This window comes from Chiloscyllium plagiosum, chromosome 12 (assembly GCF_004010195.1).
Source record: "Chiloscyllium plagiosum isolate BGI_BamShark_2017 chromosome 12, ASM401019v2, whole genome shotgun sequence".
Classification (NCBI taxonomy): domain Eukaryota; kingdom Metazoa; phylum Chordata; class Chondrichthyes; order Orectolobiformes; family Hemiscylliidae; genus Chiloscyllium; species Chiloscyllium plagiosum.
Genome location: NC_057721.1, coordinates 43,013,001 through 43,040,753, shown reverse-complemented (window position 1 = coordinate 43,040,753; position 27,753 = coordinate 43,013,001). Strand labels below are relative to the sequence as shown.

Genomic DNA, 27,753 nt, shown 5'->3' with positions numbered 1-27,753 from the left:
CACTCTTCCTGTCATTCACTGATGCACAGCAGCAGCTCTGTGTACCATCTGTAAGGTTCATGCAGCAATTCACCTGGCTCCTCCAACAAAATTTTCAAAACATATCTACTGTATCACCAAGAAGAATGCATCACCAACACCCTCATATTCTCCAAATCTCTCTCAATCCTGATTTGGAAACACATCAACATTTAATTGTTATTTGGTCATAATCTTGAAACTCTCCCTGTAACCAAAGTGGAAGTACTCCAAATGGATGGTAAGAATTCAAGAAGGTGGCACATACATCATCAGGGCAATTAGGGATGAACAGCAGATATTGACTTCATCAGCAACTTTCACATCACTTAAAGAATAATAAAATACTATTATTCCTACTTATTTAACATGTGGTTAAATATGCACCACTGACCAGTGTACTTAAACACACATTCTCAAAACAAAAACCACGGTACTTTCAAGATTTACTTAAAGTGTACCTGGGTCAATGTAAAATCCTGGATCATCTCAACTGTGCAACTATGAAATGTTACAACTCTGAGTGTTATTGTTGTCACAAAAGCAGGTTTATTTTTGACTAAAAGTCATTGATATGTTTTGTTTTCTATTTTGCTGTATATTTCTGTAAGATGTATTAGCCTTTATATATCTTGTGTCTGGAACAGTGAATTAGAACATAAACTGGAATTCATCTCAAAATGGAGCTAGCATGTGCTTCATTTCAAAAGCGTACTGCCTTTTTTTTTCCTTCTTCATACTGAATTTTATATCACCTCTTTCTGTCTGGACTCACTAAACTCCGGGCTAGGTGCTTCCCCAGAGGAAAAGAAAACCCTGCTGGAGTCATCTAATGAATTTCCAGTTCTTACTGCCTCTGTTCAGCCTTCCATCACCTGAATATAAATTCCCCTTAGTGTAGTGTTGCAATTTGCACAGTATTTAGGTTAAGATGAAATCAACTTGCCATTTTAAAATGGTGGATACCTTTTTTTTAACTTTTTTTTCAAAAGCATGAATTTTGTTTGAAACTGTTTATTATTTCAGCAAAATTAATGATAGGTTTAATTTCACTGGGTAAATTTCCAGCATAGATACAGTTGAGTGCCCGACTTCCCAATCATATCTGGTGAAATCTTGATTTTATATTTCAGTTTGTTATTTATTGTTCTGTTAAAGTTTAATGAGAGCCTATTCAATTATCGTTGGTTCTTCCTTTTGCTTTTGTATTTAAATATGTTCCATTGGGTGTGTCAGGTTTTCTAAATTCTGTTGGGAAGTGAAGGTATTTTTCATAACTAACATTTCAGTCCTAGTCTCTCATTAAGAAAATTAGAGGCTTGCAGTGATACTATAATTTATGAATCTGAGCTGCTGAGGTGTACGCTGGAAAATGATTTGAGTCCTTAAACAATTTTGCAGCCAATTTTTATATGCCATTAATTGACCTTATTATTTCCTGGTAATTGTTTATTTGGTCTCCCCTAATAATCTTTAACAGTTGCATGATATTTATTTTTTAATGTGAGTGCCATTTATTGGCCGCACGGTTTACAGGATGATAGATTGATGCTTGGTACACTGTCCAGCTGTATATTTCATGAAGAAATCCCACAAGCTCTAAAGTATCTATGTATTAATTAAAAATGATGGATGAGGTATCATTTTGTGATGATTGTGATCACCCTGTTTCAATCCTACAGTTTTATGTTATTTGAGTCTAGCATGAGGTAACTGCTTTTTCTATAATTTAACACGTCTTGGACTTTGTCACAAGCAATAATGACTATTTTTCCTTGGAATGTGCAGTTGTCATGTAGAATTCTCCTCTGTGAATGTCATGGACATTAAGTATGCTTAGTGGTCACGGCACAAAAACTGACAAAACAGACTTGAAAATCCACATAGAAATGGGCAGTTTCATTTGTGATATACCAGAGTGCAGTTGGCACTTCATCTTGTGTTAGGTGATTGTAAACTGTAAGGAGATTCACGTTTGAGGATATTGTAATCATATCTAAATTCCTTCTGTTCATAAAAATAAAGCTTCGAAATGCTGCAATGCAATTTTTCTCCACAGGTACTAGAATCATAGAGGTTTTACAGCACACAAAGAGGACTTTAGCCCACATCTTCACTGGTCATCAAACATCCACCAATTCTAATTCCATTTTCCAGAACTTGGTTCATTGCCCATTTGCTGTGGCGTTTCAAGTGTTCGTTTAAATGCCTTGAGGGTTCGCATTTCTACCACCCTTTCAAGCAGTGGGTTCAAAATACCCACGACCATCTAAGTTAAATATGCTGTGGTTCTGTTCGCCGAGCTGGAAGTTTTTGTTGCAAACGTTTCGTCCCCTGTCTAGGTGACATCCTCAGTGCTTGGGAGCCTCCAGTGAAGCGCTTCTGTGGTGTTTCCTCAGGCATTTATAGTGGCCTGTCCCTGCCGCTCCCGGTTGTCAGTTTCAGCTGTCCGCTGCAGTACCGGTATATTGCGGCCGGCCACAAACTCCATCAACAAACACATCGACCCGGACCCAATATACCGGCCACTACAGCGGACAGCTGAAACTGACAACCGGAAACGGCAGGGACAGGCCACTATAAATGCCGGAGGAAACACCACAGAAGCACTTCACGTGTGTGGCTACTAGGGATGGCTGGTCGTGTCGTTTCGTGGCTAGTTGATGTTCGTGGATGCTGATCGTTAGCTGTCTTCCTGTTTGTCCTATATAGTGTTTTGTGCAGTCCTTGCATGGGATTTTGTACACTACATTAGTTTTGCTCATGCTGGGTATTGGGTCCTTCGTTCTGGTGAGTTGTGACCAGCTATCCCTAGTAGCCACACACGTAGACGACAAGCAACATGAATTTGACTGGGACAACACTACCATTGTAGGGCAAGCCAAACAAAGAACAACCAGGGAATTCCTAGAAGCATGGCACTCATCCACAAACTCCAACAACAAACACATCGACCTGGACCCAATATACCGGCCACTACAGCGGACAGCTGAAACTGACAACCGGAAGCGGCAGGGACAGGCCACTATAAATGCCAGAGGAAACACCACAAAAGTGCTTCACAGGAGGCTCCCAAGCACTGAGGATGTCACCTAGACAGGGGACGAAACGTTTGCAACAAAAACTTCCAGCTCGGCGAACAGAACCAGAGCAACGAACACCCGAGCTACAAATCTTCTCACAAACTTTAAGTTAAATATGTTACAATCTTAGGTTGATGACCATTTATTGTTATTTCCTGAGATCATTCATTGATGAATGAATAAATGAGAAACCAGTGTACTTTACGAACAGGTATTTTAGTACTGTATAAGATTTCACCTGAAGTTTAAGAATTTGTTTCTGCAATTATGCATGTTTTTTTAGTAAAAAAAATCAAACAGATGCCTAAAAGTAGTAATATATTGAATTCTATTGCCGTATTTATATTTCTAAATAGGAGGATGAAACTGGCTAAGATTTTGTTGGACTAATGAAAGTTCACCCATTAATCTTGAACACTATAGGTGCAAGTGACATAAATGTCCTATGAACAAATCTACCCCATGGATTGTTAGCCTGATTTGAGTAGGTAAAAATGTCTAAACTTCCATACCTCTGGATTTTGCTTTGTGTTAATGTACTGTAATTCATGTACCATCATTTGGGTTTCATGAATTGATTTGATACTAAATGTTCAAATTTATGAAGCAAAATGAACTCAAAAGGTTTTTGAGAGCTTTCAACACCAGGTTAAATTAGTAATTACTCTGCAAGGTAGTATGGTATGGAACAAGAGGTGAGCTTCTAAGGTAATGGTTAAACCAGAAAAATCAATAAGTTGTTTTCAATGTAATTGTTAACATGGCAAGGAGTCACTGACTGAGTGCAAACAGAGTAAGAAGGAATGGAAGATAGCATTCATGGTGAATAACTATGATTTATTCAGACTAAAGAGGGAAATAGTGACAACTAACTGGCTGTGGGCTACATGTCATGATCCTGCAGAGACCAATGGTGGAACCTTTACTAAAACTGAATAGTGCAGTGAAACATCTGGTGTTTTATCCTCAGGGTCACCATGCCTTAGACTAGGTTGAGTAGGATAATCATTTGTGGTTATCTCAGCTGATATGGGAATGAAACCACCACTTTTGGCATCAGTCTGCATTTCAAACCAATCGTCCAGCACTGTGCTAACTGACCCCCAATAGTAATTAGTGTGACAAGATATTATTTCTGTTGCCATCAAAATTCAAACCAAGAGGAATGCCCAGGTTAGTTGATACCCAGTTTAAGGCACCTGAATAATGAAAAAGATTGAGAGGACCATGTGATTGTTAACCCTGAAGAGAAGAATTGGGGGAAACTTGTCAGTGTACAGTCAAGGGATAGGTAACACAAGGTAACTAATTATAAATAATATAACAAAGTATTATTTCTGTTGGCCTGTAGTCTTCAAATCAAAGAAAATTGACTCAAAATTGGAGAAATTGCGAACTATTCAGACTCCAGACTTATTCCTGGAATGAGATACTAATTGTATGAAGGACAGATTTGGTGCATACCTATTGGAGTTGAGAAGAATGAGAAGTGATCTTATTAAAACATATAAGATCTTGAGACTAGATAGGGTGGATGTCCAGGAGATATTTCCTTTGTGTGGGAGACTAAACCTACGGGATGTTATTTAACGAAAGGACTTCCTTTTAAGGTGTAGGTGAGAATATTTTTCTCTAAATAAAAAAATCAAAAGTCTGAGTGCAGACAGAGTGGAGACGAGATTGCAGCCAGATCAGCCGTTATCATGTTGAATGGTGGAGGATCGAAGGACTATATGGCTTAGTCCTTTGTGATATTATGTTCCTATTTTTAGTAGAGAGTCGTGAACTTGTGGAGTAGATTGTCATGAGGGCAAAGAGTATGGAATATCTTAAGGGAACATTAACCAAATATTTAAGAATGTGGGCAATTACAAAATACTAGAGGTTGGGTATAGCTAGATTTTACAGTCTTGAATGGGCCTGTATTTTCCTACAGTGCCAAACCAATCTACACTCATTTATTTAAAAGAACATTTCACCTTGCAGTCTACAGTGTTTCTTATTGGCTATATCCAAATGTTTTAATTGCTACTTGGTAAGATAAATAGTTTTCTATTTCATTTCTTTTTGCAATGCCTATTTGTCAAGTCTGATTGTCTCCATGGGATGCTGGTTGTAGTTGTCATTGGAGTCCTTTGTTTAATTCTTAATTATTATTATAACACATATTAGAATTGACTTAGTTAAATCCAAGTATTGCACTCAATGCTTCAGTCCGTTTTCAACCTTGGATGATGCAGTTTAATTTTCACATATTTGAAGCTAATCACCTTAGATCATTCTACATTAATTATTGTAGATGTAAAATTTCCCCATGAGAATTAACATTGAAATATAGAAAAAAGAAGGAATAGGCCATCTGGCCTGCTCCGCCATTCAGTATGATCGTGCTGATCACCTAACTCAGGACTCTGTTCTTGCTTTCTCCCAATACCCTTTGACCCCTTTAAACTTAATAACTATATCTAACTCCTTCTTACAAACATTGTTTTGACTTCAACCTCTCTCAATGACAATGAATTCCACAGGTTCACCACATTCTTAGCGAAGAAATCTCTTTTCGTCTCAGTCCTAAATGGATCAGTGGTGCTGGAAGAGCACAGCAATTCAGGCAGCATCCGAGGACAGGCAAAATCGACGTTTCGGGCAAAAGCCCTTCATCAGGAATAAAGCTTTATTCCTGATGAAGGGCTTTTGCCCGAAACGTTGATTTTGCCTGTCCTCGGATGCTGCCTGAATTGCTGTGCTCTTCCAGCACCACTGATCCAGAATCTGGTTTCCAGCATCTGCAGTCATTGTTTTTACCTCAGTCCTAAATGGCCTACCCTGTGCCCTGAACTGTGACTCCTAGTTCTGAAGACCCACCCTCCATTGCAGGGAATGTCCTTGCTGTGTTTACAATAAAGTTTACAAAACTTTTTCTGAGAGACAGAGTGTGAGAAAGAAAAGTTCCCATAATTACTTAGTATTGGATTTATGAACAACTGATTTATTAAAATTCTGGTTTCTAAAATGGAGGTAAGTTTTTTTTTGCTCCATCATAATCTTAATTTTTAGCTGTGGGCCTACATTTTCAAAGTATGTGGTATAATGAAAATGGAATCTTATTACGTATAAAATTGACCAACCTAAAACTTAGTAATGTTGAGGACAAACATCCCAGAAATGTTTTGCTGTATTCAAAATCTAGAAAATTCCAAATACTTTTGATGGTTAATATTTTACTGAACAGAAGAATTACTAATGTTACTTCTGCCATCTGGGTTCGCACCGTTATCTGTTAGCACCATAATGTATGAGCACTAATATAAAATATTTTATACCAATGTGCAAAACATGTCCTTTAAAATATTCAGTTGATGTGTTTATTTTCTTGCCAAAGTCTGTTATTTTAAGCTGAAAATTTGCCATTTTGTAAATGCGAAAATTCATAACTTGCTTACAATCTATTCATATTACCCTTTTTATTTTTCTAAAGCTTTGGGGTATTCAGCGGGAGTTTGTTGAATATATATTGATGCTACTGACATGGTCTTGCGCTTTTCAAATCCATTTTGGATATGGGGTTGGATAATAAAAGCCACAATATAGGAGACCTGATGGGCAGTCAGCTCTCAATATGCTTATTGGTTGATTGATTGGTTTTCTACTAGCACAGCTATTACTATGAGGCTGAAGATCAGCTTCAGAATTTGGGGATTTAGATCCTCATATCTGAAACAATAGTACACTTTGTTAATAACATAAGTCAAAACTAATGCATTATATAATGGGAAATGCACTTGTTCTAAAAATAAACAATGCAGAAAGCATCTGTAACAAAAGCTATGTTGAATTCAGACTGGCCCTCCCACCTCAGTTACCCCAGCTACAAATTAGAATGGATGAGATTGGAGAGAATGTGTTAAATGAGATTGTTGCTAACGTCGTGGCACTTGAATAGAAATAACATTGGTCATTGATTTATTAGCCACTGCATTTCTTTTAGGTGCTTATTGTAGTGAATGCATTTAATATACAATGACTTTTGTAAAAGTGTTTTCAGAATGTTGATGGGAAAGAATTGCTAATTCTGCATGAAAATTAAATCAACTTGTTTGTGGCACCCATGTATAGGAAGTAGGACAAGTAACGCTTCTAATTTTGCATCTTCCCTTATCCCTCTGTTTCGATTGTCTAATTTGGTCAATGATATTACCAGTAATTTCACAAACATCACAATTAATATTGTAATAACAGCAGTTCAGCTGAGTTTTAAGTTATTTAATAATTAGTGGCCATTTGGCAGATACTAACTTATTTCTTATTCGCTAAGTTCTCAGCCAGCACTGAGTTATTTAGGGCTGGCAAGGTACTGCTCAGAACAATACTTGAACTGAATCACTTCAAGGAAAACATTACATCAACTCTTAACATAAGTAGCTGTACTTAACATTCAGAGAAGTTGATGTGCTAAGTGGAAATATTCAACCTAGTGCAATCAGAGGTGATCTGAACAGTTTGGACAAAGTGTTCTGCATCAGGCTAAGCAGTGGACAATGTGAAGATTTCAATATTAAGTGCTAAAATTAGTGAAGAAATCAGCTCTTCGATCCATCTGTGGAAATAATGGACATTTAAATAGGAAAAAAATCATTTAAGTGCCATTGTGGGCAAAGTTAGTGAAGCACTGTGACACTGTAGCAATCTCAACCATGCATTTTCTAAAGAAATCGAGGAATTTGTCATCCTGCAATGACAGAAGTTGGGTCTCGCGCAATTCGCTTAGTACTGAACTGCATTTCTGTATATCCAGGAAAGTCTTAACACCTGTTGTGTACAGAGATTACATTTGAAATAGGTATTTAGAGTGAAATATTGTTAATTACAATGTGTCCCTCAACCGACATCGTTATATTAGATTATCTAGTCATTTACATCTATATCACTGTTGCTTGTAGGATCTTGCTCCATGTAGATTGACAGCTGTCACTTTGCCCTTTAATAACAATTTTCATGTCAGGAGAGGAATGGTCATTGTTAGGTGAAGCTGAGTGTTATCAATATAGATGTACGGCCTAAAATGTTTTTGGATGGATATCACTGATGATAACAGTAAATAGCAAGTACATTAAAAGGCAAAAGTAAACTTTGCTGGACCTGAGAGGTAAAGGTATTTGGTCCTTGCACGAGATGGATAGGAGTGAAACTAAGCAAATGCATGTTCACTTAGTGGAGATGAGTGGTGTGATTATTGTCAGCGACTCTAGATAAATTGAGAAGTATGGGAAGTAATTATAGTGCAAAAGTGTTGAACAGTGTTTACTTTCACTATATGTCAATTGTGGCTCTTGTCATGAAAAGTATAATTTCTATAAATATAATTTTAGGGAAGTTGAATTTCAAAAGAGACGCATGTGTGTTTTGGTAGTTTCAGTGAGGAGTTTTCCTAAAAAGAAACACAAATTCAGAACAGTGACTAGATCACGTTGTTTTGACAGAAAGCAGGTGACTGCAGGTACCTCCTTTGGTGTGAATAAGACATTTATACCGCTGGATTTACAGCACATAGGTTAACATTTAAGGCTAGGGTTTAGGGGGATATGGGCCAAATGCTGGCAAATGGGAATAGATTTATTTAGGATATCTGATTGGCATGGATGAGTTGGGCCGAAGGGTCTGTTTTCGTGCTGTATGTCTCTGACAGTGACTGTATGACTCTACTAACTGTATTTTCAGTTCAGCAGAATTTAAGATTGAGTAGGTTTTCACATTCGGTTCAGACAAGACAAGGGTCGAGTTTATAAGTGTGCTTTGTTCTTAGGAGTTCACGGAACAAGTCACCTCAGCAGAAGGATGTTTTTCGTAAAACTTCCAAGTCTGGAGAAGTAGATTAGAAATGAGAAGATTTAGGCTCACCGATTTATGCAAAGCTCATGTTAGCCAGGGAAGGACCCGTTGAGTTGTCCCCCTTGGTATTTCAAAAAGCTGTAAGGAGTCAGTTAAGCAGAAACTTAAGAGTTGTGATTAGGTGTGTTTCTTTAGATTTGAGTCTCAAAATATTGTTGTGCTGTGTGTGTGATTTAAGGTTGTTCTGATTTCTGTAGGTAGCTTCAACTTTTTAAAAAATGTTTGTAGTAATTAACCTCTGTTTAAAAAAATCTGCAGTTTGAGTAAATATGTTTCGGTGACTAACTATCACGTTATCTAACTAAACAAAACATGATATTTTCAGCCAATTTTCATTCTCAGCTCTGACTTGTCCAATAGTATCATCAGCTGGGATCATAATACTCTGAGCACAATTAATGACATTGTGGAGGATGCCTCAACAACTGCTTGTGTTTTGCTCACTGCTACCTGTTTGTAACATTTAGAAATGTGCAATAACTGCTGGCCTTACTGGTGTGCCCATATCATTGGAATACAACCACCGCTGCCCCCACGCCGCCGCCTCAAATAGCATAGCCTTGACTCCCCTGTATTGCAAAAACTCCTTTCCAAATTCTGATGGTCCACTATACTTTCCTGGCTTCCCTGGATTCTTAGAAGCTGCATTCCAGCACTTAAAGCTGGAGTTTTGCATGTGAGAACAAAAAGCTATTGCTCCTGCATTTTTTTTTTCCTGAACTCTAAGCTGACTCAGTTGCACAAGTAATTACTGTTCCAAGCTTTCAACTGCCACTCTTTGATGCACTGAATTGTTGTTAGCACACTGATTTGGAGCCTCCATGGCGCTCAAGACTTTTTTTGAGCTTTGTCTCAAAATATGGTCCTCAACTACACAGTCTCGATTCGACTCAGTTGCCTCTTCAAATGCCCAGCTAAAGTTATTTCCTTCACAGAGCATGCTTATGTTTGTCTCCTCTTGCAATTGTCTGTAACCGTTAGTGTTCAGAGTGACCCTGGAATTGTTTTGATTAACCTGGTGAAAACACCACAACAAGCTGTCTGCTTGTTGCTAAGCAGAGCAAAATGTGGCACCTCCTTGAAGCTGAGTATACTGTGAAAGATATTATGTCCAGAGTGTGCTGGCTTACAGCACAAATTGTGTATAACAAGATGTAAAAGACTCTACCACAGGGTATGCACTGCTGCCACTATACATTGATGATGATAAGAGTGAATTTTTAGAATGTGGATGGTGTACCTGTCAAATGGGCTGTTTTGTCTTGGATGGTGTCAGTCGTCTTCAGTGTTGCTTGAACTGCACCTGTCTAGGGAAGTGAAAAGTATTCATTAGTCGTGATATGCCTTATAGTTGGTGGACAGGCTGTAGCGGTCAGGAGTGAGTTACTCATCACAAAACTTTCAGCCCCTGATCTGCTTTCTTGCTGCAGCATTTGTACAAATGGCCCAGTTCAGTTTCTGGTCACTGTTAAGTCCTCGAATGTTGATAGTGGGAGATTTAATAATATTGATACTGTTGAATGTCAAGATATGATGGTTTATCTGTCTTGACTGGAAATGGATAAGAGTACCATTAATGTAAGTTCCTCTCCAACCTGCATACCATCTTGACTTGGAATTCTATTGCTTTTCCTGGGTCAAATTCCTGCAACTCCCTTTATAAAAGTACTGCAGATGCATCTTCACTTGACTGCAAAGGTTCATTAAGATGGCTTACCATCACTTTCTTGCGGGTAATTTGGCTGCTGCAATAAATGCTAGCATCCTATGGCCACATTTTTTAAAGATGACAGTCATTGCCCATGCTTATTTGGTGTGAATGCTGTTTGCCACTTATCAATCCAAGTGTGAATGTTCAGTTTTTACTGCATATGGACTCTGATCTTTTCAGGGAGGAGAAAGTGAGGACTGCAGATACTGGAGTTCAGAGTCTAGAGTGTGCTGCTGGAGAAGCAAAGCAGGTCAGACAGCATCCGAGGAGCAGGAAAAATTACATTTTGGGCATAAGCCCTTCATCAGGGATGCGAGATAAATGGGAGGGGGTGAGATTTGGGGGAAGGTAACTGAGAAAGCAATAGGTAGATGAAGGTGATAGGTCAGAGGGGGAGGTGCAGCAGATAGATGGGAAAAGTGATGGACAGGTCAGGAGGGAGGTGCTGAGTTGGACTCTTGGGACTGGCATAAGGTGGGGGATGGGGAAATGAGGAAACTGTTGCGGGACCCTGCAACCACAAGGGATAAATGTGGATTTCAACAGTTTCCTCATCCCCCTATCGCCTTCTCAGCTACTTTCTCCCAAACCCTTCAGTAATTGACAAATCATGAATGCCAGTAGATAGTATGCAGTCACCAAGGAACATTTCCCCCCCCCCCCCCCACCACCATTCAGATGTTATGATGAGGGGGAAGGTCATCGCTGAAGCAGTTGAATATGTGGCCTGTAGTGCTATCCTTGGGAACGACTGCAGTGATGTCCTCGGATCTCTAACAACCAGAACCATTTACTTTGTCCTGGTAGGATTCTGACTAATGGGGAAATTCCACTGACTCCAGTTTCGCTAGAGTTTGATAAAGCCACGTTCTTAACAAACACTGCTTTGAACTTAAAGACAGTGGGGCATTTAACCATGCAAATCTTTTGTAATATCGGCTATCACAAATCTTGATAGGAAACAATACAATAGTGGCTGCAGTCCAAAATGCTCCAATAGCGGTGAAGTGCTCTGGTTCCTACTGTACTTGTGATATTTCTTTCTTAATTACGTACCTACACTCATTTCATTGTGTTAACTTTACCGGGTTCACTTTTAGGTCACAGACAAGTTTTAAACAGGATCTTATGGAACAACAATTTCCAACTAAGTCTAAGATAAAATTAAACTAAATTGCCTGGGAAAAATATACTTACTGAAGATCCTTGTGGTATTGTTTTGGTTTGACTACAGATATCTATTTGTTGAACATGCTCTATTTATTCTTTAAACAGGAAAGTTTAAATCTGAAAAAAAAACTAGTAGGATTGTCATTGCTGCTATAGTGAATGTATATAACACAAAATTGAGTTAATCCATGAGACCAAATATATCTGTGACACAGTCCAATAAAGAACAAAACCTATAATGTGTGCAGATTAATAAATAAGTAATTAAGACATTTGTAAATGGGTATGGGGATATTGACTTCACGGAGAGTCCAGTTAGTATGAACACCAAATACCAATTCAAGGTGAAAACCAACAGTTGTATGCATAAGAAGAAAGTGCTGATTGGTTGGCAAGTGGACTCTGACTGGTGGGGCCATTGTCATGAAGATTGCACCAATTGGTACTGATTGACATTTAGAAGCCAGGTTTTGTTTAAGTTTTAAATAAGCCAGGTTAACTTTTATCAGAGTATCGCACTGAGAAATGAATCAGCAATTTTGTTTAGTTGTATTGAGTGTAGTGCGTGTGCATTATCTTTTGGCTGCAAAGAACAGAGTCCTCTGCATTAATATATGTGCAAGCAAGTATGCTATGCTGTGAGCCTGACAGACAATCTGATATTTGTTGTCAACACAATTTTAATACTGGCTACCCTAATCGGATAAATTCTCAGTGTACCTGGTCTAAACTCTCAAAAGGCCCTGAGGTTAGATTAGATTACTTACAGTGTGGAAACAGGCCCTTCGGCCCTACAAGTCCACACCGACCCACCGAAGCGCAACCCACCCAGACCCATTCTCCTACATTTACCCCTGCCCCTAACACTATGGGCAATTTAACATGGCCAATTCACCTGATCTGCTCATTTTTGGACTGTGGGAGGAAACCGGAGCACCCGGAGGAAACCCACGCAGACACCGGGAGAATGTGCAAACTCCACACAGTCAGTTGTCTGAGGCAGGAATTGAACCCGGGGCTCTGGTGCTGTGAGGTCACTTGTGGTCCTGAAAATTGCCCAATCTGCCTAGATTTGTGTAAGGTATCTCAAAACTTTGTCAGCAGATAAAGCTAGCTGTTTCATGTTGCTACTATACATAGCAACACATATCAATTTTGCCATTAACAGAATGTTGCAATCAAGCCATAAAGATGTTCTGCCAACCTCACAAATGAGTAACATAGAACATGAATTTGATTACCAGTATGATGCCAGGAATATTGTTTGTTCCAAAGATCATCTAAAATACTGTACTTCTTCAGCTGTTGCAACAAATAAGATATGAATAATACCTAACCAGCCATCCATGCAAAACTTCCAACAGAGTGTCTGACATTATTTATGATTGTGCAATTGGACAAGATTTGCTGAATGTGAGAAAAATTATGCTGATGCCCAGTTTAGGACTGTTGGTTTGGCTTGCATTGGGGAACACTTCAATGTCCTGAAAGATACATACATTAATACGTAGGGTTCAGTTCTTTGCATGAAGACAGAATATGTGTGCGCATTGCACGTTTCTACTTAACAAAATAGGTGGCATCTGTTTGCTGGTTCATTCTGACCAATCAAAGTCAATCTGCCTGATTTATATTTTAATCAAATCCTGACGGCTGTCAATCAGCATTAATAGGTGCATTCTCCACGGCAATATCTCAATCTAGCCTCACTTGCCAACCAGTCAGCACATTCCTTCGATGCAGTGTAAATGTTGGTTTTCCTCTGAATTAGTTTTCTTGTAATTGTCCTGATAAGTACAAGCAAAAGGCATTCACCAAGTATTTCTCTTTTAAATTTTGTCCTACAAATAACAGTTTGATTACTGGCAGCCATTAAAGTTGAGATGCCTGTATGAATAAATCTCTATGCACGTGGATCAAAATATTATTACTGATTAATTTATCCAGTATTATGAATAAGTTTAGGTCTGCACCATCTATGACAATGAAGTTTCACGGTCCTATTTAGGTTTTATCTGGCAACCTGACAGCTTTAATGAAATGTGTTATCATCTTGATAAGCTTTAGATGTCAGTGGTGATGTTCTAATATTCATGCTTAGAATTCTTTCCTATTTTCTATGAAGCAGCTGACTGTGAATATTTGCATTTGAAAGTTAGTCAAAGGATATTTCTGTCAAAGATAATAAAATCTTCTGGTCATTCAAACTGAGCAATAAACTTCCACTGATTTAATGTTACTGACTATTCTGCTTGTACAATTGAAGTTCAAGTTATAATGTGTCTTGTCTTTAATTCATAGTGCATATTTTTTCTTGTCAATCGTTTTGCTGTTTCACCAATCACTTGCATGATTGCTATAACAATACAAAGCGGTGCATAATCTGGCATTTCACATTGTAGTTTTAACCTTGTTGGCAGCTTTCCACTCACAGTAACGCTACTGTTGTCATATAACTTCTCAATTTCAATCAAATTGGTTTTGACATTGCATGCAATGCAACTCTGCTATGGTGTAATGCTTTAAAAGTATGCAACGGCTTCACTGACCTCTGAGCACATTTTGAACTTGAAGAGGAGTCATTTAAATGTTTTAAATTCTCTGAATAATGTCAAAACATTTAGATTTTAATCACTGCAGGGGAAGCTCTGTGTATGTATCAGGGACATTTTGTTCACTGTTCTAGAGAATTTGAATTATTCTTGGCATTAAAGGTGAGGGACTACCTTGTTGGATGTGGCTGTGACTATGCCTTAGTTTATCAGTTTATCAGTTAATCCAATTGAGTATAAAAACATTAACAAATACACACAGGGTATTTTACATAATATCGTAATCATACAATGGGGTGACTTGCGAATTGGAGTTCCAATGAACGCCTACATCCCTTTCTGTGCTTTCAGGTTTTCTTTATGTTAGGAAAACATTTCCTACTGTGCCTTGTAAGACGTAACTATGGATGTGTTTTTGTTTAACAGCTGGGTTTAAACCTTCAATTTACAAAAGTAATTGTGTGATTTCCTTATTACTGAGTAGGCAAAATATATGTAATTATCAAATATTGTCAGTGTGTTTCCTACTGTGCAGTAATCACTATGAATTGGATTTTGAGGCATGCTTTCTGAAAAATATTTAGCTCATGTGTTCTTTTTGCAGGTTGATGTTTCTTCACAAGAGCCCTATGGTTAGTTTTCAAAATAGACCAGTTACAGAACTATGCTGCCAAACTACTAACCATCCCAACTGGCCTGAACAAGACCATTCACAAACCACTGATTGGCTCCTGGAAAGCCAGACCAAAAACTATTGACGATCCACAATAATCTGAAATCAATCTATCTTCCAGTTAGCAAGGAATCTGTGACAATGGACACAGAATCCACATATTCTGGATATTCCTACTATTCAGGTCGCTCCAAGAGCTCTCACAGACATGGGTAAGTACTGTTTCTTTAAAATAGTTTGTCTTATTTTCAGTGTATTAACAGCGTGGATCATTTTTAAGGGATAACCCAATGTCAATTCATGTTAAAAGAGTTGGAGGAAGGGAAGAGCGTTCTTATTCATTCAAACTTTAAGAATTAAATTTTTCTGTCCTTTGATTTTCACTGAGCGAAACTCATTATTAATTTTGTAATTTAATATTCAGATCCTGTGTGAACATCCGAAGCTTATGGTGAAAACTTGATATTAATTGTTATCTACTATATTTAAGAAGTCTGCACAAATCCTTTCCCCAACAAAGTGGGTGTATAGTTCATAAACTTCTGTATGTTGGTGCGCTCCTGCCGAGTGGCCCCTTCTATGTGCAGAAAATTCACTTATCGTCTTTACACTGTTTGTTTATATGCTGCTCTCCTACTGCTATGTACATATGATATTATAAGGGAAGGTGATTCGAATTTGTCATTGGAAATTGTCATAACCTGGCACTGTGTGGGATGAATGTTATTTGGAAGTTATCAATCCAAGCTTGACTATTGTCCAAATCTTGTTATACCCAGGGGCAAGTTACTTAACACCTGAGGAGTTAAGAGTGTTACTTAACACTTGTAACCATTTGTGAAGATTTCTATTTCAAGCTTTGTGATGGATGGAATATCATTGATGTTGCTGAAGATAATTGTACCTTTGATACTCCCTGAGGAACCCCTACAGTGATGTACTGGTGTTAAGATGAATGCCTACAAAAACTACAACTATCTTTTGTGCTAAGAATGACTCTGACCAGTGTAGAATGTTCTTCCTGATTTTCATTAACTGCAATTTTGTCAGGCCTCCTTCATTCCATAACCGGTCAACTGCTTCCTTGATGTCAAGCATGGTCACTCTCACCCCAGAGCCGAAAATCATATTTTTGTTCATGTTTGGGGAAAGGCTATCTGTGAACTGGACCTGAGTGGCCCTGACAAAATCCAAACTGAGCAATAGTCCACAGTTTATTGTTATGGAAGTGATATTTGATAGCGCTATCAATGACACATTCCATCACTTGGCTTAGGGCACACTGATAGGGCAGTTATTTGGCTAGATTTGATTTGTTCTGCTTTTTGTTGACAGGACGTACCTGGGCAGCTTTGCAAAAGCGCTTCACGTGTTATAACTCATTGCATCATAAATTCCGTGAATTTGGATGCATGCTCTTAATTGCCATTGTTGAGCATTCAGTCAAGATGAGATGTGACTAAAATTAAACATGTATTAGGCAGAGGGAAAGAACAATCTGAGTTTGGAACTTTGCAGAAGGCACTATTCTCAACCTCTGTTGTGTACTGGGCAGCACAATGTCACAGTGACTCTCACTGCTGCCTCACAGTGCAAGGAACCAAGGTTCAATTCCAGTCTTGTGCAATTATCTGTGTGGAGTTTGCACAATCTCCCAGGACAGGTTTTCACCCACAGTCAAAAGATGTATAGGTTAAATGGATTGGCAATACTGAATTGCCTACAGTGTTGTGCAGGCCAGGTGGATTAGCCATAGGAAATGCAGAGTTATGGGGATAAAGTGAGGGGGTGGGTGTGGGGACAGTGCTTTTCGGGGGACCAGTGTGGGACTTGATGGGTTGAATGGCCTGCTTCTTACAGTGTAGAGGTTCTAAGTTCTAAGAAATTGACAGCTGACTGCTGGAGGACTGCTTTCTGTGTATTACTATGGATGGGAAGTACTGCATTTTCCTTCCATTAATTTATAGTGTATTTTACAACTGAGTTTTATTAACATGACTTTATTGCAGTGTTTTTGTTGCTTGTGTTCCAATTTTTTCTTTGCCTCGTTCATGTTCTGTATAGGTTTGGCCCCTTTAACCATCTGTTTGTTTATCTTACTCTAAACTTTGCTTACTTTTTTCAGAGTACTTTTTAATGAATACTTGCTTAAAATTGTCTCTATCACAACTTTACAGGAATCTTTGAGGGACTTTTGTAGTCCCATTATTTTGCATAAACATAGGAGGTAACCTTAATATTCAGTCAATAAGTGTGGCGCTGGAAAAGTACAGCAGGTCAGACAGCATCCAAAGAGCAGGAGAGTCGATGTTTCGGGCATAAGCCCTTCATCATTCCTGATCCTTGGATGCTGCCTGATTCTGATCTCCAGCATCTGCAGTCCTCACTTTCTCTCAATATTCAATCATTTAAGCTAAAACTGATATGAATTGAAGTTTAAGTGGGGGGCGTGTTGCTTAATTTAGCAGAATCTCTACTGAATTGTGATATACTGGTGTAAGTTATGATGTGAAATAGTTTAATATAAACTCTGTTCAAGCAATCTGTGGCAGGGGCAAATTCCCTTTTTTGTTGCCTCTTTCAGTGAAAGGAGCCGAGATCGGCAAAGATCAAGAAACAAAGATAGTAGCCGGTCTGAGAAATCTGTTACCATCCAAACACCACCAGCAGAGCCTCTGCTTGGCAATGAGTCAACTCGTGGAGATGAGACAGTACAGGTAATGCTTGAACATGTTTATCCATTTTGGAAATGTGAACTAGACCATAGGATGTTGCTGTTGTAAGATTAATTTTAGGTTAGGGTATAATTTTATTTACTGAATAAAGTCTCTGAAACCAGGCATCTCTGAAACTAAGCCAATGAGATTAGTATTTTCGTTTGTAAAATTCTAAAGTTTCTAACATGGTCCCTTTTCATTTGATTTACTAGATAGCTGTATGTGTAAAAATGTTTTTTCACCAACTAACGTGCAATTTTGTTGTGTCGAGGTTGTCTCATTTGTTGTTTCTCCTTTTGTTTGTCTGTTTATTAGAGCAAACTGAGCTAAGTTATTACAGTAAAGACTTTGCACCATAACAATATCCAGCTGTAATTCTAAACCCCAGTGCTGTAGAGGAAACTGCATCACTAGTTGATCTGATCCAGCACAGTTGTAATGAAGTGGAAAGTTGCCTTGATGTGTCTTGCTCACCAAAATCAGATCCAATCCAAGCAGTTACTGTATCATCAGCAAAGTAATGAAGAGATTGTAAAGAGTGCTATCGCTCAGTCCATATTCAACAATGACCTGCTACTGCTCAGCTCGGGTTCTGCCAGGGCTACTCCACTCCAAACTATATTATAACCTTTTCCAGATTTGGACCAAAATAAAAGTTGAATTCCAGAGCAGAGAGTAACTGCATTTGATGTCAAGTCAAATTGATTGAATGCACCGAATGGAAATGATGCAATCAGTCGTTGGAGTCATACCTAGGATAAAGATGATCATGATTATTAATCATCAATCATCTCAGTCCACAGAATCATAGTCTTTGACCCAGCCATTTTCAACTGCTTCATCAACAAGCTACTTGTCCAGTAAAAGTGGTGATGTGCAGTAATCAGCAATGTTCAATTCCATTTGCAGCTCCTCATATACTGTAGCAGAACATGTCCATATGCAGGAAAAACCTGCAAAGTATTCAAGCTTTGGCTAATGAAATCAGAAGTAACATTCATGTTACGCTAGTATCTGGCATACACCATATTAAAAAAAAAGTGAATATAACTATTTCCTTTTGATGTTCAATGGCGTTAGTACAGCTGAATCATGCAACAACGACATCGAGGTTGATCAGAAACTTAACTTGCCTAGCCAGGCTACCAGAGAAGGTCAGAGGTGTTTGGAGTGGTGTAATGTGTAATTTACTTTTTGACTCCAAAGTCTGTCTGCGATCTAGAAGAATTATATTGGGAATATGATGGAATGCTTTGCACTTGCTTGAGTAAGTGTAGCCTCAGTAATATTCTTGACTGATCAGCATCCCATCCATCACTTTAAACATTCTCGCCACCCATTGCCAACACACAAAAAGAGTAGTGAGTACCGTCAAATTACAGCAAATTATCAGCAAAGTAATTAAGGGATCATAAATAGTGCTATTGCTCAGTCCTTATTTAATAATGACCTGCTCACTGCTCAGCTTGGGTTCTGCCAGGGCCACTCAACTCCAAACCATATTATAACCTTTTCCAGACTTAGACAAAACAAAAGCTGAATTCCAGAGCAGAGAGTAACTGCATTTGATGTCAAGTCAAATTGATTGAATGTACCAAATGGAAATGATGCAATCAATCATTGGAGTCATATCTAGGATAAATGATCATGATTATTAGTCACCAATCATCTCAGTCCAGGGTTCCTTTGTCAGCAACTCACTCAGGCACCTCTGACAGTATCTTCCAAACTCTCGACCTCCACAACTAAGAAGAACAAAAGTCACTGATGCCTCTGAATGTCACCACCTGCAGGTTCCCCACCAGGCCTTAAACCATTCTGACTTAAACTGTAACATTGTTCCTTTGCTGTCAGGAAGTCAAAATCTAAACTTCGTCTCTCGAGCATTAGTGGTGAATCTTTGTAACATTAACTGACTCAAGAAGGCAGCTCACCATCACCTTTTGAAAAACAATTATAGATTAGCAGTAAATGCAGGCCTTGCCAGTGGTATTCAAATACTTTTGCACGGGTGGGTGGGGAAATCAAACTTGTGTTATTGTGCCATTGTAGTCTTGCAACTTGCTGGACAATGAAATTCACTGACAAACATGCTGAGGAGGAATTAGTGTGTGTGCCTGCGACATAGTTGGCGTTCAACCCCTCAAGACTATATTTCCATTGAATTAAAGCATAGCTGGATTGAGGAAAACTTTAATTACCCATCTTTGATCAATATCGTTATCTATTTTTTAAAAGATCAATTCAGTCTTAAGTATTTAAATTAGACCAGCATCTACAGTTTTTTTGGGAAACAAGATTCCAGATATCCACTATTATTTGTGTGTAAATTACTTTTTAATTTAACTCCTGAATGATCTAGCTCCAATTGTATCATTTTGCCCTCTTGTTCTGGATTCCCCAGAGAAAATAGCCTTACCGTATTGACCCATTAAACTGTTTCTAACATATAGCATATAGAGCTCTCAAACTTCCAAAGTTTGTAGTTTTGCAATGTACTCTTTACTTTAGTACTTGGATATATTTGCTGTGTATAATAGTCATTTTGAAAGCATCAGTAAGCAGTAGCAGTTCCATCTTATAATGGCTGTCACATAAAAGAGTACTTTCTGTTCCAAGTTGCTGGAATGTTGTTGTCCATGCTAAATAAATTTGATGTTCCAAGTCTTGACCAACACTTGGTCATTGTCCCGTACACATTAAAAGTTTTGCTCTTGTAATAACTACATGCCATTGCCCTAGTTTTTGTTCACAGTTTCCTTATCTTTCTCTCTCAAATCTTTTGGTTTCTTTGGTCCTCCATCTCATGGCCGCATATGAATCATCCCGTTGTATCATTCAGCTGTTGATGGCAGAGTCAAGAGCACTTCAGCTTAATTCACTCTCAAAGCATATGCATTTCTTTATATTTAAAAACCTAATGCAAAGCAATCTTTTTGGTTATCTGACATAATTGTAAGCTCCAAGATGTCCTGTCCTTTATCTATTTCAACATTTCTTAGGTTTAGGAATGAAGTAGGCCAATGAGCCCATTGATTCGGTCCTGCCATTCAATGACTGATCTGATTTTCCTCAGCTTCACTTCCTTACCTTTTCTCCATACCCCTTGATTCCCTTACTAATGAAACATCTGTCTATCTCAAACTTGGATCTACTTAATGACAGAGCATCCACAGCCCTCTGTGGCAAAGAATTCCACAGATTCATAGCGCACTGAGAGAAGAAATTTCCCTGCATCTCCATCTTAAATGTGCAACCCCCTAATCCACAATTATGCTCTCAGGCCCGAGATTCTCCTACAAAGGGATACAATCTGTCAAGGAATCTTGTGTGTTTTAGTAAGGTCAGATCTCTCTCTCCTAAATTTCATTGAGTACAGACCCAAACTACTCAATTTCCTCATAAGACAGTCTTTCCATATCTGGTATCAACCTATTCTGGACAGTCTCCAATACCACTGTCTTTGCTGAGGTAAGGAAGCCAAAACTGTTTACATTACAAATCGTTCTACTTATAACGTGCATTTTGTTAACGTGAATTTGGTGTAACATGATCGACGAATTGGGAACACTGTTTCTAAAGCCCAAACTTTTAAAACCTGTGTTGGCTGTAACATGATTATATTGCCAACACTTTAATCACTGTGTTTCTAAAGACCAATTCTTCTGTAATGTGGGATTGCACAAGAATGCAACCATCGTGTTATAGAAAACCTACCTGTATTTCAGCCTTATTGACTAGTGTCCTGCGTAGGTTTAGCAAAACCTATGCATCTTTATACTCCATTTCATTTTAAATGAAGGTTAGCATTCCACTTGTTTTTCCTACTACCTGCTGAACTGTAAGCTTTTTGTGATTCATGGATGAAGACTGTCAAATCCCTGTGTTCTTTAGCTTTCTAGAGTCTTTTATAACCCCCTTTTAAAATGCCTTCAAGAATTTTCTGGATTATATAAATGCAAGTTGTTTTTATTAATGGTTGAAGTAAAATGTGTTAAACAAGTGGTTTATAATTACATCATGTGTCTGTGTAACCTTTGCTCCGCCCCATAGACTTCTCTGTCGACAGCTTATTTTGGCTCTGATTTGTGTCTTGGTGTTCAACCATAACGTTTCCCATTATCTGAGCTTGTTTGGGATGGGAAAGCAATCACTAAAGTTAATTGCTTTGATCATTTTTTGTAAAAAAAAGTATTTGTTCAGTAAGGAGAGGTAGCAGCAGGAGGTACACATTGGAACCAACGACATAGTAAGGGAAAAGGATGAGATTCTGAAGGGGGAATATAGAATGTTAGGCAGGAATTTAAAAATGAGGTCCTCAAGGGTAGTAATATCTGGATTACTCCCATTGTTACAAGTTAGGGGTAGGAACGGGAGGATAGAGCAGATGACTGCATGGCTGAGGAAGTGGTGCATGCGAGAAGGGTTCACATTTTTGGATTATTGGAATCTCCTGGGGTAGAAGTGACCTATACAAGAAGGATAATTGCACCTGAATTACAAGGGGACTAATATACTGGCAGGGAGATTTGCTATAGCTGTTCAGGAGGATTTAAACTAGTAAGGTGGTGGGGGTGGTTTAGGACCCACGGAGATAGTGAGGAAAGAGATCAATCTGAGACTGGTACAGTTGGGAAAACGAGCAACTCAAACAGTCAGGGCCAGCAGGAAAAAAGCAGTAAACAAGGTAGGACTGATAAATGAAAGTGCAGTTGCTTCAATGCAAGAGGCCTAACAGAGAAGGAGATGAACTCGAGGCATGGTTAGGAACATGGGATTGGGATATCATTGCAATTACCGAAATGTGGCTCAAGGATGGACAAGACTGGCAGCTTAATGTTCCAGGATATAAATGCTATAGGAAGGATAGAAAGGGGGGCAAAAGAGGAGGCGGTGTGGCGTTTCTGAAAAGGATAGCATTACTGCTGCACTTAGGATATTCCTGGGAATACATCCAAGGAAGTTATTTGGGTGGAACTGAGAAATAAGAAAGGGATGATCACGTTATTGGGATTGTATTATAGAACCCCTAATAGTCAAAGGGAAATTGAGAAACAAATTTATAAGGAGATCTCAGTCATCTGTAAGAATAATAGGGTGATTATGGTAGGGGATGTTAACTTTCCAACCATAGACTGGGACTGCCACAGTGTTAAGGATTTAGATGGAGAGGAATTTAAGTGTGTACGAGAAATTTTTCTGATTCAGTATGTATCAACTAGAGAAGGTGCAAAACTTGACCTACTGTTGGGAAATAAGGCAGGGCAGGTGACTGAGGTGTCAGTGGGGAGCACTTTGGGGCCAACAACCATAATTGTTTTGGCTTTAACTGAATAGTTACTGCAAAATCGAAAGCATTGTTGGAACATTCACACACAAAACAGAAGTTGGTTGATTTTAGTAGATCATGAGGTTGTTTTGGGGCATCTGTGTTCGCAATTCCTCAGAGTATAGACTTTATGCCAGATGAAAAGTTGCTGAAAATCTTGTAAACTTACTGATTTGATAGAGAGCTAGCACAGTATTGGCAGTTATTCAGAAAATATATCAAAACTCTCCAAGACAGGGTTAAAGCTTTTTTTAAAAAAAAAATTACATTCTTCTTCACTTGGTCACCGATTTCAGTAAAAGTTTATAAAATGCAATTCTGATCATTGCATTTTACCTTGCAGGATGATAACTGGGGCGAAACCACAACAGCCATTACTGGGACATCGGAACACAGTATATCACAAGAAGACATTGCGAGGATCACAAAGGATGTGGATGATACTGGGCTAGACTGTACCCGACATTTAGGGATAGCCATTGCTGCTGTGCTCGGAATATTGGTCTTTTTAACTCCCATTGCCTTTATGGTTCTTCCTCAAGTTCTTTGGCGTGAAGTACTTGAACCTTGTGGTACTGTATGTGAAGGGCTTTTCATCTCTGTTGCCTTCAAGCTTCTCATCCTTCTCATTGGAACGTGGGCACTCTTCTTCCGCAAGCCAAAGGCACAGATGCCACGTGTTTTTGTGTTTCGGGCACTCCTGATGGTGCTAATATTCGTGTTTGTGGTTTCTTATTGGCTTTTCTATGGAGTACGCATTCTAGACTCAAGAGATCCAAATTACCAAGGAATTGTTCAGTATGCAGTTTCACTGGTAGATGCCCTCTTGTTTATCCACTACCTGGCAATTGTACTTCTGGAACTGCGTCAACTGCAACCCATGTTCACTGTCAAAGTGACCCGATCAACTGATGGGGAATCTCATTTCTACAGTGTAGGCGTACTGAGGTATGTGACGTGGCAGCACTGTCTGCTCTATTTAATTTCTATAACCAATGATATTTTTCATCATTTTATTTTTCCTGCTATTGTCTTCCAACACGTTTAGATGTCTCCAATAAGAATATTTAGAGCTGAGGTTAAAATTGAAATGTCTGTGATAAGTGAGCATTAGTTTGTGATGAATGCATTACAGTTTCATACGTATAAATTAACACTGAACGTCGATTGATTGACTCTTTGTTGTTTGAAATCTCAGACTTTGTAAAACAGTTCCAACTATAGTAACATAATTAAGAGGTGCAATTATTATTTGATGTCAGAAGAAGGGAAAAGCTGAAGTTTGGTAGAATCCAAACAATTGCCATCAGTGTGTCAAAGTGTTGTAGCTCCTTCTATTTACAGTTTGCTTGTATCTCGACACTTAGAGAACACCATTTCAGTTTGGTGAATGGGTGGCATTACTTACATCTTAATTCTCTCTTGTGGTGAGTGTTAATTACCGAGGCTCATACTTGAGGTTATTGTCAAATTCGGTCTGCATCATAATAGGTGATTGCTGAATTTAAAACAAAAGCTTGCACTTAGAAAAAGTATTTAACCAAAATATCTATTCAATCTTCCTAACCTGACGACAAGGGAATTTGCAATACACCAAATCCTTGTTATCCTTGGGGGACAGAGCATGTATCTCCTGCAAATAACAGGAAATCACAAATACTGCTATAATGGAAATCCCCTATCTACTGCAGGAGACCATGTGATCTGTTGGGGCCTTAACAGAGGAAAACCTCATTGGGTCTGGGCAAACTGGGTGAACCTCGTGTGTACATGGATCCATGAGTATTGAGGAAATAGTGCACTGATTGTGCTTCATACTGATGTTGATAATTATTAGGTGTGAAGCATCTTATTTCATGTTAAATGTTATAAAATCAATGAGTCCTGCATTCGTCTCTGTTCATGTGATCAGAGGTGGCATTGATTCCATCCCAATTCCAACTTCTTGTTTTGCAGTGCAGGCAAGAATAAAATGTTTCTATTTTTAAAATGTGACATTTTGAGTTGCCAGTTTAACATCATAGGATTGAAAGAACAACTGGACATACCGTTCCTGTGATTCCACCTTCTTGTTAACTGAACTAATTGTATTGCATAAACAATAACAAAAATAGAAATTGCTGGAAAAGCTCAGCAGGCCTTGCAGCATCTGTGGAGAGAAAACAAAGTTAATATTTCTAGTGATCCTTCCTCAGAACTGGAGGAACAGAAGATTGAACTATTTTAATAAATTTTAAGAGGTATAATCAACATAGCCAATTGTCTTTTCTACTGCTAATAAATGGTTGGAAGAGGACTACATCTGACAGTAGAGGAGCAAGCAGAAGCTGGCTTGTTATTTCTGGTCCCTGCAATGATAATGGAAATGTTATCAAACGCGACCAAGCACATCCCTGAACATGATGCAAGTGTATTCACATTAGTTATAGTCTATCCACTTTTACCTAGTTTTGTGTTTTTTTTATTTTTATCTTAAGTTCTTTTGTTTATTTTTCTGGTTTGTATCACTTGTCATTATAAATTCAACTCCTTTTAAGATTTGTTTCAATCACTGAAGGGGTAATGCCTATCGGCCAGGATATTATCAATATTGTAACGTGTTACATTAATCTAGAAATATTGATTTGACTAAGATGGGGATTTTAAAAGCCAGAAGGTTTTAGGAAGATTGTTGTGATTCACAGGAGAAAATGAGATTCTTCAGTAAAATGTTTGAATGGAATCAAGCTTACCTACAATTCTCTGTTTGGATTATTTCAGTTTCACTTCAGCACTTTACACGACTTTCAGACAGAAATTTGGATGTTAACAATAACACCCTATGTGACTAAAAACATTGTTTGGTCCAAATTAAATTTTTTTGCACCATCTGACATATGAAACCCACCCTATCTTTCTCTACTGACTTGTCATTCTATAGTGCAGCCTCATACAATTGCCTTTGTATGGTTTTAACTCTTATCCCAAAGTAATCAGCAAAGGCAAGAATCCCTGCCTCCGTGTGATCTGAGGTCTTGCCTGACCTTTTTTTCTTCCAGTAGTTTTCCAGGTCACTGAATCCTGCTCTACTTAGTTTATGATCCTTCCTGTCTCCAATTCACACGCTAGCATCTTTTATTTCTTTGTTTTCTCTCATTTTATCTCTGTGGTCTTCTGATGATACCAGTTCTGCTATTTAATCATCTTAATAATCTGTGCAGTACTTAGTTTCTTTCCAATATTTTTGTGTTTTTCTTTCTAAATGCTGAAAAGTTTTTTTTCTGGTTTTGTTTTCAAACCCTGTTTGTAATGCATTTTTTGTTTACTGCTGGTTGAATTATCAATATTTTTCATTGGGCTGCTACAGGCATAAGATCAGTGTGAAAATCATCATAAGCAAAAACTGCAGTCATAGTGATGTATTGTGCGGTTAATGAGGCTTCAGTTAATAAACAGCTCACTGGGGGACTCTGCTGGTAGATTTCTTGCATTGCAATTCAACTACAGTATTAGATGGCTCATAATAATAGATTCCCTAACCCAGGCATTTAGATTACTGACATCGTTGACAAATTGATGCTTGGGGCAACAGATTGAACCATTTGGATGTTTAAAACCAATTATTGAATACATTTGCAACCATGCGATTTTAAATAGCATGCTCTCGTTTCAAAAAGACTTTAAATGGGATTGAGAGATTTGGGAGATGACATTACTTGACCATTATCCCATATTTGTTTGATCATTAATTGCTTTTATAAATTACCTGCTTTTATACAGTTTTAATCACAAAATGATGAGCTCTGACCGATCGCATTCAGCCACTACTTAACATTTACTGCAGAGACCCCTGTGCCCGTCATCTCTAGATTCTCCACTCCTAAATTGTTCTCTTGTACATCTGATCTCTTTAGGCATGCTAAGTGTTAACATGAAAGCTAATTTCCTTTAATACTGCACATCTGTGAGTCATGGTTCCCACGGGGAGGGGAGGGGATGGAAAGGGTAAGCCTGTGCCTATTTTATTTCATCACTTTTGTCTCCATCTGTCCTGAAGGCTATAACTGCTACTATGGCACCATTTGATGGATGACTAAAGCCCTCTTGTACCTCATCATTCTTTTTGTATGTCTGGTCAGTGCTACTTTGCTGTTTCTGCCTGCACGTAACTTTTATTCTCTCCCTCTGTGTGTGTGTGTGTGTGTGTGTCTCTCTGTCTGTCTCTCTCTCTCTGTCTGTCTCTCTCTCTCTCTCTCTCTCTCTCTGGCATTCAATGACTCCATTGAGTCATCAGTGAAATTTTAAAAGAATGCTAATATCATTGAATGTTATCTTTGGCTTTTTCAACCTTTTTAATGGTGTGATCTTTATCATTTATTGGGCCTGACTAGACCATTGTGTAAATTATAAATAACCTCCTGAATCTGTGTGTATGTTTTCTGCAACTCTGAATTTAAACTGATGCAATCAGGACCGTTCCTTTTCTGCTGTATTAAACCAAATGAAATAAAGTTACCAATGAGATGCCACTTGACAGTGTGTGATGTATTCTGTCTTCATCTCAATGATATTTGACACAGCCAACTAAACCATCTTTCTTTCGTGCCTCATCTCCATTGTCCAGTTCAGTGG

The 27,753-nt window shown here is 38.4% G+C and overlaps 1 protein-coding gene and 1 long non-coding RNA gene across 2 annotated transcripts in view; one reads left to right on the top strand and one right to left on the bottom strand.

The window, feature by feature from the left end:
• Window positions 1-27,753, top strand: part of LOC122555171 (vang-like protein 1) — a 57,709-nt gene that overhangs the window by 9,531 nt on the left and 20,425 nt on the right. Inside the window, exons 2-4 of the mRNA XM_043700901.1 lie at window positions 15,028-15,308; window positions 17,681-17,813; window positions 23,486-24,090. Coding sequence (XP_043556836.1) covers window positions 15,238-15,308; window positions 17,681-17,813; window positions 23,486-24,090 — 809 coding nt within the window. The 5' untranslated portion in view covers window positions 15,028-15,237. The remainder of the gene's footprint in view (window positions 1-15,027; window positions 15,309-17,680; window positions 17,814-23,485; window positions 24,091-27,753) is intronic.
• On the bottom strand, window positions 10,225-25,290 carry LOC122555174. Its single transcript, XR_006313200.1, has 3 exons — window positions 25,191-25,290; window positions 11,899-11,988; window positions 10,225-10,297 (listed from the first exon to the last, which is right to left on the bottom strand). It is a non-coding gene; the product is annotated as an uncharacterized LOC122555174 (long non-coding RNA).